Consider the following 16,455-nt stretch of genomic DNA (forward strand, 5'->3'; position numbering starts at 1 on the left):
GTTGCAGTAGTTTACGGTAGGATTGGGGATATGAAGATCTGTTAGAAAAACAGCTTTTCTTCTAGCAGATATTCCTTATATGCAGCTAACTGTTGAAACAACAGGGGGATTTTTAAAAAGATTTTATTCATTTATTTGAGAGAGTATGAGGGAGAGGGAAGGGTAGGAAGCAGAGAAAGGGGAGAGTAGACTGAGGGAGAAACCCACTGTGTGGCTTAATCCCAGAACCCTGGGATCATGACCTGAGCCAGAGGCAGACGCTTAACCAACTAAGCCACTATGTACCCCAACAAAGGGGATTTTAAATTACCAAAATTCATAGAACATTTAACAGAAATTTTCAGTTTATTTCCTTAAAAATTATGTAAATATTTTGGAAGGTTTTATCCATTTTGAGGAAGGAGATAAAATGTTTAAATGATAAAATTGCTAGTAAATGAAGTATTAGTATTATATCTACTAGACACTAGGAATGAATACCAAAGGGGAACAAGGTAGATAAGCAACCTGGTCTTAGCTTTTACAGTATGCAAGAAGAGAGAATATAGAAATTAATTTATAAATTAATTTTAATATTACATGAAAAGTAATATACTAGGCCAAATGTAGCATGGTGTGAGTACTGGTATGAAGAGTATGGAAAGATTACCTGAGGAATTACCTAGCAAATTGAATCTCAAGGATGAGCTGGCCAAATTAATAAGGGTAAGGGATGTTCCCATCAGAGGCAATTATAGGAGCTGAAGAAGGTGTAAGACTATAGAATTGAAAATTCACTGTTGTTGGCGGTGCCTGGATGACTCAGTTGGTTAAACTGTTAAGTGTCTACCTTCAGCTTAGGTCATGATTCTGGGGTCCTGGGATTGACCCCCCGAGTTGCATTGGGTTCCCTGCTCAGTGGGGACTCTGCCTCTACCCCACAGTGTGTGCATGTTTGTGCTCGCACTCTCTCTCTCTCTCTCTCTCAAATAAGTAAAATCTTTTAAAAGATTTTAAATTCACTATTGTTGGAGTGGAGAATGTGGGGCAGATGTGTGAGAAATGAGGCTAGCGAGATAAGTAGGGGCCAGATCCTGCAAAACCTTAAAGTCATGTTGAGGAGTTTGGGATTTTACCTAAAAGGTAAAGGTAAAGGTGAAGGGGTTGGGGGCACTAAATAATGTAAAAATGAAATCAGATCCACATTTTAGAAAGTTCTGCCTGCCTACAGTTTGAAGAATGAATTTCAGGGGTGACAAGTCTAGAGATACCAGAGATGGATCAGTTAGATTGCCAAGGGAAGTAGGGAAGTGAGAGTTAAGATTTTTCTCTTGTAGAGAACCTAAACCAGTAAAGAACAGCAGACCATTTTAAAAGATGAAGGTAAGAGGAAAACAGGGAGAACATAGGGTAAGGAAACTGAGAAGAGAGTTGATGTGATATATAGAGTACTTGGAGAATCCTTACAGATTGTTGCTGGTTACAAGACACATTTTGAGAATCACTCTAATTCAAGACTTCTCTCATGGGCAGCCCTGTGGCTCAGCGGTTTAGCGCCGCCTTCAGTCCAAGGCCTGATCCTGGAGATGGAGTCCCACATCAGGCTCCCTGCATGGAGCCTGCTTTTCCCTCTGCCTGTCTCTGCCTCTCTCTCTGTCTCTGCGTCTCTCATGAATAAATAAATAATTTTTTAAAAAAATAAATAAAACATTAAATGCTGAGTGTTAACCTAATGCTTGAATAGAAAGTTAACTTTAGTTTTATTCCATGTTATTGTATAATTGTTAAGCACGACTTTGCTAAGTTCTAAACTTTGAATTGAATGTCATGACATAAAATGCAAATTAGAGATTTTATGTTGTTGGTTATAGTGGGCTCATTGTCTCTGCAATACATTCTGGAAACCATAGGGGTAAATGCAGTAACGGTTATTTAAAAAGTTACTAAGCTAAGCCCAGCCTTATAACTGAAAAACTTTAAAAAAAGAAATTGATCATGTAAAGGCATATTTTAGACTTTTGTGAATTATGCTAAATTATATTACTCAGAGAATGTGTATGTATTTTACAAAAAACAAAAACAGCCAACAGGCTCACAAAATACTGAATGTTATCTTACAAGTTCTACATTCCTCTCACAAAACCCATATCACTTTGTGTTGCACTCAGCTGCTAGACAACTATCAAAATGATAATTCTGTTTAGAATCTGAATGGACCCATTTGTACCACTTTTGGTTAGGCTCCTTCTGTTGGTGACAGTTTAGACATAGAAAGGCCTTAGTGCTTTTCAGATTTCACAGCTGTTTTACATAAAGGACTTTTTTTCCTGGAAGAACTTTTGTTTGTTGAGTAAAGGACCCCTGGGAGATCATTAAGAGGGGTCTGAGGGGATGTAATATCCTCAGACAAGTAGTTGTTTCTTCTAGAGGCCATGCAAGAGAAGGTGGAAAGCATCCCTGTAACTTCTTGAAAACTTAGGTATTCAGAGATATCCATCATGTTTACTATGTAACCTCTTACCAACTACTACTACTTTATCTCCTTTCTGGGAATTTACACAATACTTTGTGATACGACAGATGATTCAAATGAGTTATATTCTTTTCAGATAAGTTTCAAGAATACAGCAAACAAAACTGCCCTGGACCTTTATGTCATTTTTATTTTGTTTATGTGTGCTTTTTTGTCCTCATATTTTGAGAGGTATCTTTGATAGTTATTTTCTTGGGGAGAGCTAAAAATGTTGTCAAGACTGAGCAAGGCAACATTCAAAGAAACCATTCCAAAAATAGTTAATTTTAATGACCAGACACGCAAAGTTTAAAAAATGTCTTGGTAGTTTGGCAGTATTTATTTTGTGAGTGATATGTCTCTCAGAGAGAAAAGATTATCTGTTTTTAATGCAAATATGAATAAGAAGATTAATATTTAAAACTAGAAATCACTGACTTAGTATATTAAAAAATAAACTAGAGGAGATCCCTGGATGGCTCAGAGGTTTGGCGCCTGCCTTCGGCCCAGGGCGTGGTCCTGGAGGCCTGGGATCGAGTCCCACGTTGGGCTCCCTGTGTGGAGCCTGCTTCTTCCTCTGCCTGTGTCTCTGCCTCTCTCTGTGTGTGTGTGTCTCTCATGAATAAATAAATAAAATCTTTTTAAAAAATTATAAAAAAAATAAAATAGAAAGGTAAAGATCATTTATTCTGTGAAATGAACAGACCCAGAGATTTGGTTTTAAAAAAAGAAGTAAATAAAACTTAATGTAATGATTTTTGTTTTTAATTCTAAGTTCTCTTCAAAACAATATTCAAATGAAAAGAATGTTGTCCTGTGACAAGCGGTCTTAAGTGACCCTAGGAACTAAGTGAAAAGGAAAGAAAGAATTAATTGCTTTTGTATTATTAGGAAATAAGTTGAGAATGTATTTGTGTTAGTGTTTAAACTTCAGCAGATTCTGAAGTAATGATTTTTAAAAGGTATTTCTTTAAATTTTTTAGAAAACATAGAAGCTAAAATAAATTCCAAGTCTCTAAAAAACTACTTGTAGCTGTTTACATTTACCATACATTACAGTTAATACTGTGTTTTTTTTCATCTGTAAAGCAGTAGTGATAATACCACTTAGTATTATTGTCAAGATTAAAGAGAGACTATACAGGCGGTTCTTGTTTTGTATAGATTCAATATGCATTAATTTCAGTTACCACAGTTTAATTAAATGATGCCAGTCTCCCGACAACACATCTCAGATTTAAGTCTCCATGGTGTATTAACTTTAATTGAATAAAGAACAAACTTCACTGCTAGCACTGAAGTCCATAAATCACTATGTGAATAACAGAGGTGAATCATTATTATTGACTAATCATGTCACTTCTTTCACAGTCTCTTGGTGATTGGTCACTGCATATGTGTTATTCAGCTCATACAGACAGCAAACCCTGTGGTAGTATTACCCTCTTGTCTCTGGGTCATAAATCCATGTGACATTTTCTAAAAGTGGATGATCAAAAGAGAATGAATGAATAAAGATGGGAGTGCAGCAAAGAAATGAAAAATGATAACACTGGAAAAAGTGAAATTCAAATCAAACCTAAATGGAGTTTTGGAAGAAATAGCTGACTGTAGGGATGTTGACGCTGCTACTGTTGGAGAGACCCTAGATTTGTTCTGGAAGAACTTAGTGAAGCCTCATTGAATAACATAAACAAGGAAAGAGCTTTAGCTGTGACAAGAATTTTTAAAGGTCATGGAATAATCAATATTTTCCATGAATCACTTTATACAGTTTCAGCTTACTTGATCATTTTTACAGTTCTGATCTGTAATGCAGAGTGAGGGCTGCCTGTACATACGTTCATTAAAGTGCTTAAAACAATTCCTAGCATGTAATAATTGTCCAAGAAATGTCTTTCACAGTAATTATTAGCAACAGCATTGATTAGTTGTAACAACAATTGTAGTAAAGGAGAGGGATGCCTAACATTAACGGGTGCTGAAAAATACATATTGGGTGCTTTGCCTAGCTCATCTGGTTTTCATAGATTTTATAGAACTCTGAATTAATTTTTAGCCTCTCTTTACTGCTGAGCAAACATGGGTTAAGCAAGTTTTTAAGTATTTGTCCAGGATCACACAGCCACTAACTAGGAAAGCTGGTATCCAAATTAGGTCTGTCTAAATTATCTTTCCAGGTCTTCGTGTTCTTAGTAATAGTTGATTCTTGATTAGATTATGATACTCTTAAAAAATGATTTGAGTTTTTGCTATTAATAAACATCTTTAAAATATGCCATAAGAAATTCAGAAGGTAATTCCATAAGAAATTCTAATTAGGATGAAGAAAGCAAGAATAAATATTTGTAGCTTAGTTGTGTTTATTATTTTATGTTTATTAATTTTTTTGTCCCCATAATGATTAGCAGTAAGACTTTAAAATTTAAAAAAAAAAATTGTTATAGCTTTGCTTGGATAACACATTGGAGTAGGTATCTTTTTTTAAGGCCAATTTGAAGAGATGTCCTTGGTAAAACTAATGTTAATTGGTTTTCTGTTTTGGTGTAGACCTGTCACCTCCATTCAATTTTACAGCAGTTTCTTTTGGTTTTGCAAATGAATAACTCTGCATATTACATATGCATTGATTTTACCACTATTTTTTAATGTTTTTGTTAAATATTAGATATAAAAGAGTATTGACACAAAATGTATAAGATATAAAGAATAACAATACAAATGAAAGGCATCAAGATTGGAAGAGATAAAACTTTCTGCGTGTAAACAGCGTGGTCTTGTATATAGAAAATCCTAAGGAATACACACGCACAAAAAAAAAACGTATTAGAACTGATAAGTTCAGCAGAGTTATGAAATGCAAGAGCATTATGCAGAATCCAGTTTATTTTTAGGGAATAAATAATGCAAAAAAATTGAGGGGGAAAAATCCACTACTCAGGATTATGTGCAAGACTTGGACACTAAAAGCTGTAGAACATTGTTGGAAAAAATTAAAGATCTAAGTAAATGGAAGGATGACATCTCATGTTTACGGATCAGAAGACTTAACTCATTAAAGTGGCAGTGCTCCCCAAATTGATCATATTCAACATAATCTCTATCAAATTCTCTTTTTTGTAGAAATTGACAAACTGGCCATATGTAAAATCATTATATCCAGAATAGCCGAAAAATCTTGAAAAAGATGAACAGTTTTAGGACTCACTGATTTTAAAACTTACTACAGAGCTATAGCAATCAAACAATATGGTATTAGCATAAGGAAGACATAGGCCAGTGGAGCAAAATTAAGAGTCTAGAAATAGACCCTTACATTTGTGGTCAGTTGAGTTTCACCAAGGGTACCAGGAGTTTTCAATGAGGAAAGGATAGTCTTTTCAACAAATGGTACTGGGACAACTGGATATCCATATGCAAAGAATGAAATTAGATGCAGACCTCACACCACGCTCAAAAATTAACTCAAGGGGCACCTGACTGTCTCGGTCAATGGAGCATGTAACTCTTGATCTTGGGGTTGTGAGTCAGAACCCCACATTGGGTGTAGAGATAGCTTAAAAACAAAATCCTAGGGGATCCCTGGGTGGGGCAGCGGTTTAGCACCTGCCTTTGGCCAGGTGCGTGATCCTGGAGACCCGGGATCGAATCCCACATCGGGCTCTCAGTGCATGGAGCCTGCTTCTCCCTCTGTCTATGTCTCTGCCTCTCTCTCTCTCTCTCTCTCTCTCTCTGTGACTATCATAAATAAATAAATAAATAACATTTAAAAAAAAATCCTAAAACAATTAACTCAAAATCTATCAAAGATTTAAATGTAAGAGCTACAACTATAAAATTCTTAGAACAAAAAACAGGTATAAATCTTCATGTCTTTGGATTAAGCACTTTAGTTTCTTAGGTAAAACACCAAAAGCATAAGCAACTAAAGATAAAGAAAAAAATAAATTGGAGTTCATCAGAATTTAAGACTTTTATGCTTCAAAGAATGCCACGAAGAAAGGTAAAAGGCAGCTCCTAGAATGGGGAAAAATATTTGCAAATCACTTATCTATAAGGGAATTGTGTCTTAAAACTCACTTGGCTCACTCCCTCACACTGCTTTCAGGAATCTGCCCACCCAAAGTAGCACTTTTTGCTGGTCACTCTATATCTCTTGTATCCCACCTTAAGAAAACAAATTTATTTACCGTTTGTTACTTACAGTACTTATTACCTGTCTTATATTTGTGTACTATCAGGCTGCTCCTCCTTTCTTCCTCAGTGTGAGTCTAATTTGGGCAGAGACCCTTTGCTACACTGTTCCATCTGTAGTGTCTAGAGCAGTGGCTGTCATTGGTGTTCATTGAATGTTGGCATAATGAATAAATAAATCCTTCATGTTCCACAGCTCAAGCAGTACCTGCTCTTGTCATATTTGGTTTTCATAGATTAAGTCCCTGTTCTGAATTCCTCTGATACCTATTGTCTTTACTTTGGCAACAAGTTCTACTTTTACATTAATATTTGTATATCTTGTCTCTCCACTGAGGCAAGAACTGTACCTTACCTTTTTCTTTGCTTAGAAAGTCTAACACAGAGGGAGTCAGCAAATACTCATTAAATTTAAAGATAAATTTATTACTATAGCAGCTTCTTAATGCATATGGTATTGAATCATAAGTCCTTTAGTTCATTCAATAAATTCATTTATTCATTCAACACATATTTATGATATCTACTATATCTCAGGCACTATTTCAGGTGCTAAACATATAGCTAAAACAAAATAGGCAACTTCCCTGTACTCATGAAGCTTACGGTATAAAGGAGAGCAGATAAAAATAAACACAAATACTGAGTGATATCTGCTATGAAAAGAATAAAACAGAGTAAGCAGACTAAGGAGTTCTAGTGTGAGACTATAAGAGTTGGTATTTTATTTTTTTTAAGATTTATTTATTTTGGAGAGAGAGGGGAGGGGTGGAGGGAGAGAATTTCAAGCAGATTCCCTGCTGAGCATGGACCCCCCAATGAAGGGCTCAATCCTATGACCTTGAGATCATGACCGGAGCCAAAAAGAAAAGTTCAACACTTAACCAGCTGAGCCACCCAGTTGCCCTGAGAGTTGCTATTTTATATGTTGTCCTGGGAAAGTCTCTCTGGCAAAAGAGAGACTTTTTTTTTTGTTGTTGTTATTATATTATTTTTATCTTTATTATTCCCTGCTGTCTTGGAACTGGTGATTTAGTTGAGCAGACTGAGGCCAGGCCACTCCCTTAGCCATCTGAGGTATTTGGCTCCTCTCAGAAGGGCCTTCTGAAGCCCAGTCCCACTTGGAGAAGCCTCTGGTTTGTCTTTTATAGTCCAGGTGGTTAGACAGAAAGTCCTCAGGAACCGAGATGATTGCTGGCCTGTTTCCATTGGGAAGGCTCAGTGGACAGGATGGGCTGAGGGGATGAACGGAGTAGAGGGCAGGATTTTACCCCATCCACGCCCTTCCAATTCCTTTCTCACTCTCAAGGCTGGAGGTAGAGGTGGGGGTGGGGGACGGGTGTAGCTTTACTTCCATTCCCTGAATGTTGGTCTCCTCTAGGGTCCATGTCTTGCTCACTCGGGATGAGTGTCCTAGATCCCCAGGTACAGGGGCAGGGAAGGAGGGACGCCTGGGCCCTCCGCGGGCTGCAGGCCCAGTCCGCGCCCCCCTTCCCCGGCCCTCTCGCCGGGCTCCAGCTGCGCGCGGAGCGGTCCCGGCTCGGCTCCAGCTCCTCAATGGCCCTGCTCCCCCATTACAAAAAGGGGCAAAAGAAACAAGCCCTGTAGATGACAGGTAGAAAAGCATTCAGGAAAAAAGAAAACCCAGGAAATACAAGTCTCTGAAACAAAGACAGCTTTATTGTTTTTGAAGGAACTGCATGGCTGTAACGCTGAGGCTGGTAGGAGATAAATCATGTAAATACCTTGAGAACATTTAACAGTCTGGGCTTTCTTTTTTCTTTTTTTTTTTTTTTTAAGATTTTATTTATTTATTCATGAGAGACACAGACAGAGGGAGAAGCAGGCTCCATGCGGGGAGCCTGATGTGGGACTCGATCCCAGGACTCCAGAAACATGCCCTGGGCTGAAGGCAGACGCTCAGCCACTGAGCCACCCAGGCGTTCCTGGGCTTTCTTCAAATGAGATGGGAAGCTATTGGAGAGCTTTTGCAAACAGGATAATTTTGGTTGATGTGTAGATTTAGAGGTGTGTGTCTTGGATAGAAGCAAGGAGACCAATTAAGAGGCTCTTGGAGTAATCCTGTCAAAATATGACAGCTTAACTTAGATCATAGTGGTAGCTGTGGAAGTGGTGAGAATTGGTTTCATCTTGGATATATTTTGAAAGTGGATCTGATAGAATCTGCGAATGGTTTGATGTGGATGTAAGAGAAGAAGAATCAAAGGTAACTCCTAAGATTTGGACTAAGTTTGGTAGTGGAGATGCTGTTAACAGAGAGGAGTGAAAACATAGGTGGTATTATTTTGTTTTGTCTGTTGGGAATTGTGGATTTACTGTAGAACCAGTTAGTTTTGGACACATTAAGTTTGAGATGCAAATTTAATATCCAAGTTGAAATAATAAGTAATGTGACCAGATATACTGGAGTTAAAGAGGGAGGCCTAGGTCAGACACCTAAGTTTGGAAGTTGTCAATGTATAGATGGTTTTTAAAGCCCTAAGAATCAATTAGATCTTTCAAGAAGTGACTGTAGGGGGCACCTGGGTGGCTCAGTGCTTGAGCGTCTGCCTTTGGCTCAGGTCATGATCCCAGGGTCCTACATCGGGCTCCCTGCATGGAGCCTGCTTCTCCCTCTGCCTATGTCTCTGACTCTCTCTCTCTGTGTCTCTCATGAATAAATAAAATCTTAAAAAAAAAAATGATTGTAGGAAAAAAGTCCTCTGACTGAACCCTGGGGCACTCCAGAATTTGGAGGTTGGGGAGATGAGAAATCAGCAAAGGAGAATATAGTAGAATATAAAAGATGATGTAAGAGGAAAGTCAGGAGCATCTGAAGTTAGCTGGAGTATTTAAAGTACAAAGAGAGAACAATTACCTGTGTCAAATACTGTTTGATAAGTCAGTTTGATAAGATGAGAATTAACCTCATTAGTTATTAATTCAGGGTCCACCATACCAATCAAATAATTGCCTAAGGCAAAATTAATGAGCTCCTTGAGAAAAATCCTTCTCTACACTTGCCAGTATGTATCTGTTAAATTTAGACTTTGCCAGGGTGCCTGGGTGGCTCAGTCAGTTAAGTGTCTGACTCTTAATTTTGGCTCAGATCATGATTTCAGGATCATGAGATCAAACCCTGTGTCAGGTTCCGTGCAGAGTCTGCTTAAGATTCTCTCTTCCTCTTCCTCTGTCCCTCCTCCTGTGTACACTCTTTCTCAAATAAATAAATGAATAAAACCTTTTTAAAAAATTTAGACTTTGCCAATTAGAAAATTTTAAGTGTTCTGAGTTTTCGAATTGTAACTGTACGTTATATGTGATATGGTACCATATTAAAGGATTTCAAAGAAATATTTTTGTTTCAGTGCATCATTTGTCATTATTGTGGGAAACCAGTAGAATCCATTCATAGATGCTGATTATGAAAATTGGGTAATTCCTCATATCCAAGCCAGAGGAAGGAAAGGACTTTTGGAAATCTGTGTTTCTTGGCTTTCTCTCTATATATTTTTTTTAAACCATTTAAACCATAAGACTGAATGTGGAATATTATATTTATTATAGCTAAGTTCCAATTATAAGCTAATTTGCAATTGGGTTGACTAATATCAGTGTTTAACATAAATCTAAATAGCAGAAAATTTCCTTTATTTCACCCTAATGAAATCAAAGGAAAAGTAATATTGCAAGTGAATGACTTGTTTATACTGACCGTTAGCCAGGTTCATCATGATTGTATTAGACATCAGTTTTTACACAATAGACATCTTAATTCTGTTCTTTAAAATGATTTTTCTGATGCATCAATAGCTTAGGAATTTGAAAATTGAATTTTTATATCTGCTTGCTGCTTAGTTCTAGAATAGTGGAAGTATTTTGTATTTAACATACACCATAACCTCTTAATAACAAGTCTTGTGGAGTTTGTTGCTGTTTACATATTATAGAATGTATATAGAATTCCATTACACAATGCCACAACAGCATTCTCTATATAGTAGAGAAAAATATAGTTTAAGATGGGAATAAAAGGACACCATCATGCTGAATTGCTATGTGGTGTGAGAGTTTTTTACAAAGATTTTCTCTTTTATTCAAATGTTGCCAAGGATTTGAAGCGTTCATTACCAGCTGGACTTGGTCTCTCAGAAACCCAAATTACATCTCATGGCTTTGACAGTACCAAAGAGGGGGTTATTGAAGCAGGAGCATTACAAGGTAAGAGCCCACCTATTTTTAAAAATGGCTGGGATGGAGGATGGGAGAAATGCATCAAAAGCTACCTTTATTAATAAAGCATAATGAAGTCCTTTGATTCTGTGATAAAATGCTGATTTTGTAAGCATAATCTTTTTTCTCTTCAATTTAAATAATTTTAATTGTTTTAGTAATCTTCTTTATGTAAATAAATCATTATGTATTTATACATTTATTTGTATATATTTATATGTAATTTATTTCTATAAATACAGCAGAATTTCACTGATTTGGTTTTAAAATACTAAAGTAAAAAATAAAATGCTAAACTAAAAATTAAAACACTATATCAAAAATACAAATTTAAATTATTTTAGCTTTTATTTTTTATTTTAGCTTTTAACTACAAATTATGTAAGTCAATATTGTTTTGTATAAATACATATTTCCTATTTCAAAGCAATTAGAAAAATTGCTTTTATTTTTCCTATTATACATTCCATATAAGAGGTCTCCCAAGACCACCCTCAGATTCAGTAATTTGCTGTGAGTACTCACAGGACTCAGTTTATAGTCATACTCATGGTGATGATTATTACTGGGAAAGTATACCAAACACAGTTAGCAAGAGCAAAGGATGCCTAAGGGAGCCTGGTAAACTGGGCATACTTGAAAGGGTCTTCTCCCAGTGCAGTCACACAGGACATTAGACGGCAGTTGTTAATTATGCTTAATTCCCCCAGCGGACTATGACAACATGTATGAATTATTGCAAACCAGGGAAGCTCATTAGAGCCTCAGTGCCCAGGGTGTTTATTGGAGATTGCTCGAATAGGCACCCTCTGCCTAGCATGTACCAACATTCCAGGCTCCCAGGTGAAAAATAGGCACTTAGCATAAACCACATTGTTTGTATAAACATTCAGGCATAATGAGCCAGTCTTAACCATTCCAAGAATAGAGGGAATCTTCTCAAAATTTAACTTTCCAGATGCCAACCAAAGGCCAGTTGTGTAGGCTGGTCCCTTTAAGGATAAACAGATGTGCTATGTTAATTCTTTTCTGCACACATTTCATATATAGGTCTATTTTTTAATATAAAGGAAAAAGTTGCATCCTTTCAATATCCTTGCATTTAGTAACCTTTTTCAAGTGTTTTTTCATTTTCATGTGAATGAAAGTAAAACCATGAAAACAAAACAAAAAATCATGTAAACATTTGGATGTAAAAAGGAATTGTTTTGACAGAGCAATAGTTAAAATAGTTACTATATTTGATGTTCAGTGAAGTATATTAATTTTTAACACTTCATTATAATTTCATAAAATGAAAAAATCTCTGCTTTGCAATCCTTAGCCCTCTTGTAGATAATAGTATTCTGTATTTTTATTATACTAATAGCCAATACTTTATTCAAAAACAACTTCTATTTTGAAATATATTCTTTCCTAAATAGGTCCTGCAAATAAGCATTTAGGATAATCCAGAATAACAATCTCTACTCTAGGCTATAAAATAAATAAGCTACCTAGGGACATCATTTTTTTTTTACCTTTTTCATCCTTATGTTCAGAAAAATAAAACCATAGAAAGGTAGCATATGTGTCAATATCTTAGTAGTCATTATATAGCATTCTGGCATTCTTATCTAGGGGATAACTTTAACTTTGAAAGGGTTGACTGAGTGCTTAAAGAATAAAAGGCATATTTTGCATGATGTGACACCATTTTTGGACCAGTCACCAGTTTCCAAATTTAAATGTCAATAGAGAATTAAAAAATGCTTTTACCGTTGAGATGTTTTAAGCATTCTCAGTGAAATTATTTAACTGACATTTGGTTTAATCTTTTTTCCCTTAGGTAGTATAGTATTATACAATGATTAAAATCAACTGACCATTATAAACTGTTGTGCATAAGCATGGAAATGCTAATGAGTTTCACTTGCTAGTTTCACATCCTAGTTCTTCAAAGTGAAATAAAAAATATGTTTCATGATAATGGCAGTAATTTATGTTTCTTTGAATTGACTTCATGTAACATTTTTTAACAGGATATTGTTGATCAGTATATTAAAAAGATAATCATTCTGCCATATGCAGATTAGTTAAGCATTTATTAGAAAGTTGGGGGTGGTTCTTTTTTTTTTTTAAGATTTTATTTATTTATTCATGAGAAACACACAGAGAGAGACAGAGACATAAGCAGAGGGAGAAGCAGGCTCCTTGCAGGGAGCCTGTGTAGAACTTGATCCCAGGACTCTAGGATCATGACCTGAGCCAAAGGCAGATGCTCAACTGCTGAGCCACCTAGGCGTCTGGAAAGTTGGTTTTTTTTTTGTTGTTTTTTTTTTTAGAAAGTTGTAGTTGTTTTTGTTTTTGTTTTTTAAAGATTTTATTAATTTATTCATGAGAGACACAGAGGCAGAGACACACAGGCAGAGGGAGAAGCAGGCTCCTCGCAGGGAGCCCGACGTGGGACCCGATCCCAGGTCTCCAGGATCACGCCCTGGGCTGAAGGCAGGCGCTAAACCATTGAGCCACCTGGGCTGCCCAAGATTTTAGATTTTTAAGAATTATTTTTTTATTGGATATTAGTGAATGATTTTAGTAACTAGTTTAGTCTAAATTAGTGGGTTTTGTAAAGGGTTGAAGATATAGAGAAGTGATAATATTTCCCTTGAAAGGAAAAGGAAAAGGCTGAAGTACCCAGTTACCAGGGTACTACGTCTTCTGCTGTTTTAGTTTGGAAAATTCTGTATCATTTGTTACATATATTATACACATCTCCCTCTGTGTCATTGAATTATTTCTTATGCAGGACTAATAAACAGTAATAACCAGAACAACAGAGCTCTGTTTCTGGGATCATCAAGAAATGGAATTATAGTAGTTGTCTTTGTTTGTTTTTTTTTAAACATTTGCTCATATAACAGAAACCCTTGTGCCTTAGATAGTAGAGATAGTCTTTGTTTAAAATGGTGATTTGGTGATTGGGGGATGTCTGGGTGGCTCAGCGGTTTAATGCCTGCCTTCCACCTGGGGCATGATCCTGGAGTCCTGGGATCGAGTCCCACATCGGGCTCTCCGCGTGGAGCCTGCTTCTCCTTCTGCCTGTGTCTCTGCCTCTTTCTCTCTCTGTGTCTCTCATGAATAATTAAATAAAATCTTTTTAAAAATAAAATAAAATAAAATAAAATGGTAATTGGATTGGATAACCTTTTAAAATGCCTTCCAACTCAATAAGTAACTTATGGATTGGTATTTTTTTGTATTGAATTTAATAATGGAGATTTTAGGATATGAATTCAGAGCATCTGAGTCTGATAAGCTGTCTTAACCCCTCTGGGTTTAGTTTCTCTTGTAGTTTGTCAGACTTAGTTAATTTCTGTCATCCTTTCTAGTTTTAAATTTTATAGTTAAACAGATTTAAAGAGATAAATATCTCACTTTGGAAAGTAGTGCCAATCTATTTTGGTCTAGTGTATGTTTGGATTTTAATGTTAGATCTAGTTCAAATTAAGGTTTTCATATTATTAAAACTAGTGACTTTCTCCATCAGAACTGAGTATATCTGGGATATAACCAGTTATTCCAAACTCTAAGTAAAGAACTTTGATCTTGATTTCTGTCCTATTAGAACATTTTAATTTTAAATTTGATTCATTATATGATTTCTAGGGAACTGGGAGAGTGTAGTTGAAATAAAAGTACCAGACATTAAAATATTCTTAGCTGACTGTGGAAAGACATTTCAAGTGCAGAGTTAATTTAAAATTTAATGGTGTTTCATTGAAAAATTTTTTTCCTTTGGGACACCTGGATGGCTCAGTGGTTGAGCATCTGCCTTCAACTCAAGGCATGATCCCTGGATCAAGTCCCACGTCAGGCTCCCTCTGCCTATGTCTCTGCCTCACTCTCTGTGTCTCTCATGAATAAATAAATAAGTCTTAAAAAAATTTTTTTTCCTTTGATTCTCAAACTTAGTTGTATTTGACAGTAATCTGAGTGGCTTTTTAAAAAACTACAGATGCCTAATGAACAGCATGTGACTAGAGTTAATACTGTATTATATACTTGAAATTTACTAATAAAATAGAGCTCAAATAACCACAGAAAAGTAACCAAAAGTAGTGCTGGATATATTAGTTTGTGGCAATCATTTCACAGTATATACATATATCAAAATATCACATTGTACATCTTAAATATATACAGATATTTTGTTTAATAAATAAAAATAATTCAATAAAAAATGTAAAACTGTAATTAAAAAAAAAAAAAGCCACCCTACAGATACCCACTGATGATCAGTAGATCTTGTGGAGTGTCCCAGGTATATTTTAAGAGTTCCATTCTTATGATTAATTAGAATAGAACTCTACCTCAGGACTTCCAAACTTCAGAATACAGACAAATCACCCAAGGATCTTTGTGAAAATGCAGGTTCTAGTTCACTGGGTCCAGGGCAGGGCTTGAGTTTTTGCATTTTTAATGAGCTCTCAGGTCAAATACTTGATGTGGGTTCCTTGCATCTGCACTATGAATAGCAGTGATCTATACTATGTGCTATTGGGTTTGTGATGTGAAATTTTAGACTACAATTCCCGTAAAGGTTGTGACTCATTCACATTTTTGTGGATTTTAATTATAATTTTGATACATTATTACATACCTTTGTTTACTTAAGGAGCTTTCCTTTGAATGTAGAAGAAGCAGGTTATAAAATATTTACTTAAGCTTCAAATTGTTCAACTATGGAGTTTGAGTCACATTCTCTTAATTGGTTTGGAAATAGAGTCCAGGTAAAGTCCTGTTTAGACGTGTTCTTGCCAAGTTTCTTCTTATAGTTAATGTGTTTTGTTTGGTTTCAACAGTTCATGAAAAGTTTCTACAAGAACTCTGCCTGAGTAGCATCCATTTATTTTTAGTCCATTCCTGCAAGAAAGCAAATATATTAAAGTTTTGAATCCTAGTTTTTGAATATTTTAAGGGAGATATCAGTAAACTGATATTCAAAACGTGCAATATGTGGAGGAGGAAAAGGATTTTCATAGTTAAATGTCTACCCTTTCCAGGTTCCCCAGCACCACCATTGCCATCTGTTATGTCTCCCAGCAGGGTTGCAGCTAGTCGACTGGCTCAACAAGGAAGTGATTTAATTGTTCCTGCAGGTATTCACTGCACTGATTGGATAAAACCCTTGCTACTTCTGAAACTAAACCAATTTGCTTAGTTTCATAATCCCTTACTTTTATATTCCTAGGTGTGGGTAATCTGGCTTTGTCTTTTGGTGGCTGCTTCTTTCTTTTTTTAACAATAATGAAAATAATCTTTCTAGCCATACCTATCTTTCTGGCTTTTCAGAGCTATTAACTATATATCTTAAACCTGAAATTTATTTCACTTTAAGATTAAAAAACATTGTAAGATTGGATTCATTTTAAATCATGCTTTCTTTACTCTGGAAAATATATATTCACTTACATGAGCCTCTCAGCTTTGCAGCTCTGCTCTCTGTCTGTTTTCAGTTAAACAAAAAAGCCTTCAACAATTGGGTTGTTCATTAT

The 16,455-nt window shown here is 35.8% G+C and overlaps 1 protein-coding gene across 20 annotated transcripts in view; it reads left to right on the top strand.

The window, feature by feature from the left end:
* Positions 1–16,455, top strand: part of ARFIP1 (ARF interacting protein 1) — a 133,211-nt gene that overhangs the window by 59,268 nt on the left and 57,488 nt on the right. For 12 of the 20 annotated variants that reach the window (XR_011994982.1, XR_011994980.1, XM_072724830.1 and 9 more), the window contains 2 exons: positions 10,798–10,906; positions 15,964–16,059. The exons of 1 other annotated variant lie outside the window; for it this stretch is intronic. Coding sequence is in view for 16 of the 19 variants with exons in the window: in XM_072724830.1 (XP_072580931.1) it covers positions 10,798–10,906; positions 15,964–16,059 (205 nt within the window). In the remaining 3 variants the exon portion in view is untranslated. The remainder of the gene's footprint in view (positions 1–10,797; positions 10,907–15,963; positions 16,060–16,455) is intronic. 7 more of the 20 variants (XR_011994981.1, XM_072724832.1, XM_072724833.1 and 4 more) reach the window with 1 other exon arrangement.

The sequence above is a fragment of the Vulpes vulpes genome, chromosome 10, assembly GCF_048418805.1.
Source record: "Vulpes vulpes isolate BD-2025 chromosome 10, VulVul3, whole genome shotgun sequence".
NCBI lineage: Eukaryota > Metazoa > Chordata > Mammalia > Carnivora > Canidae > Vulpes > Vulpes vulpes.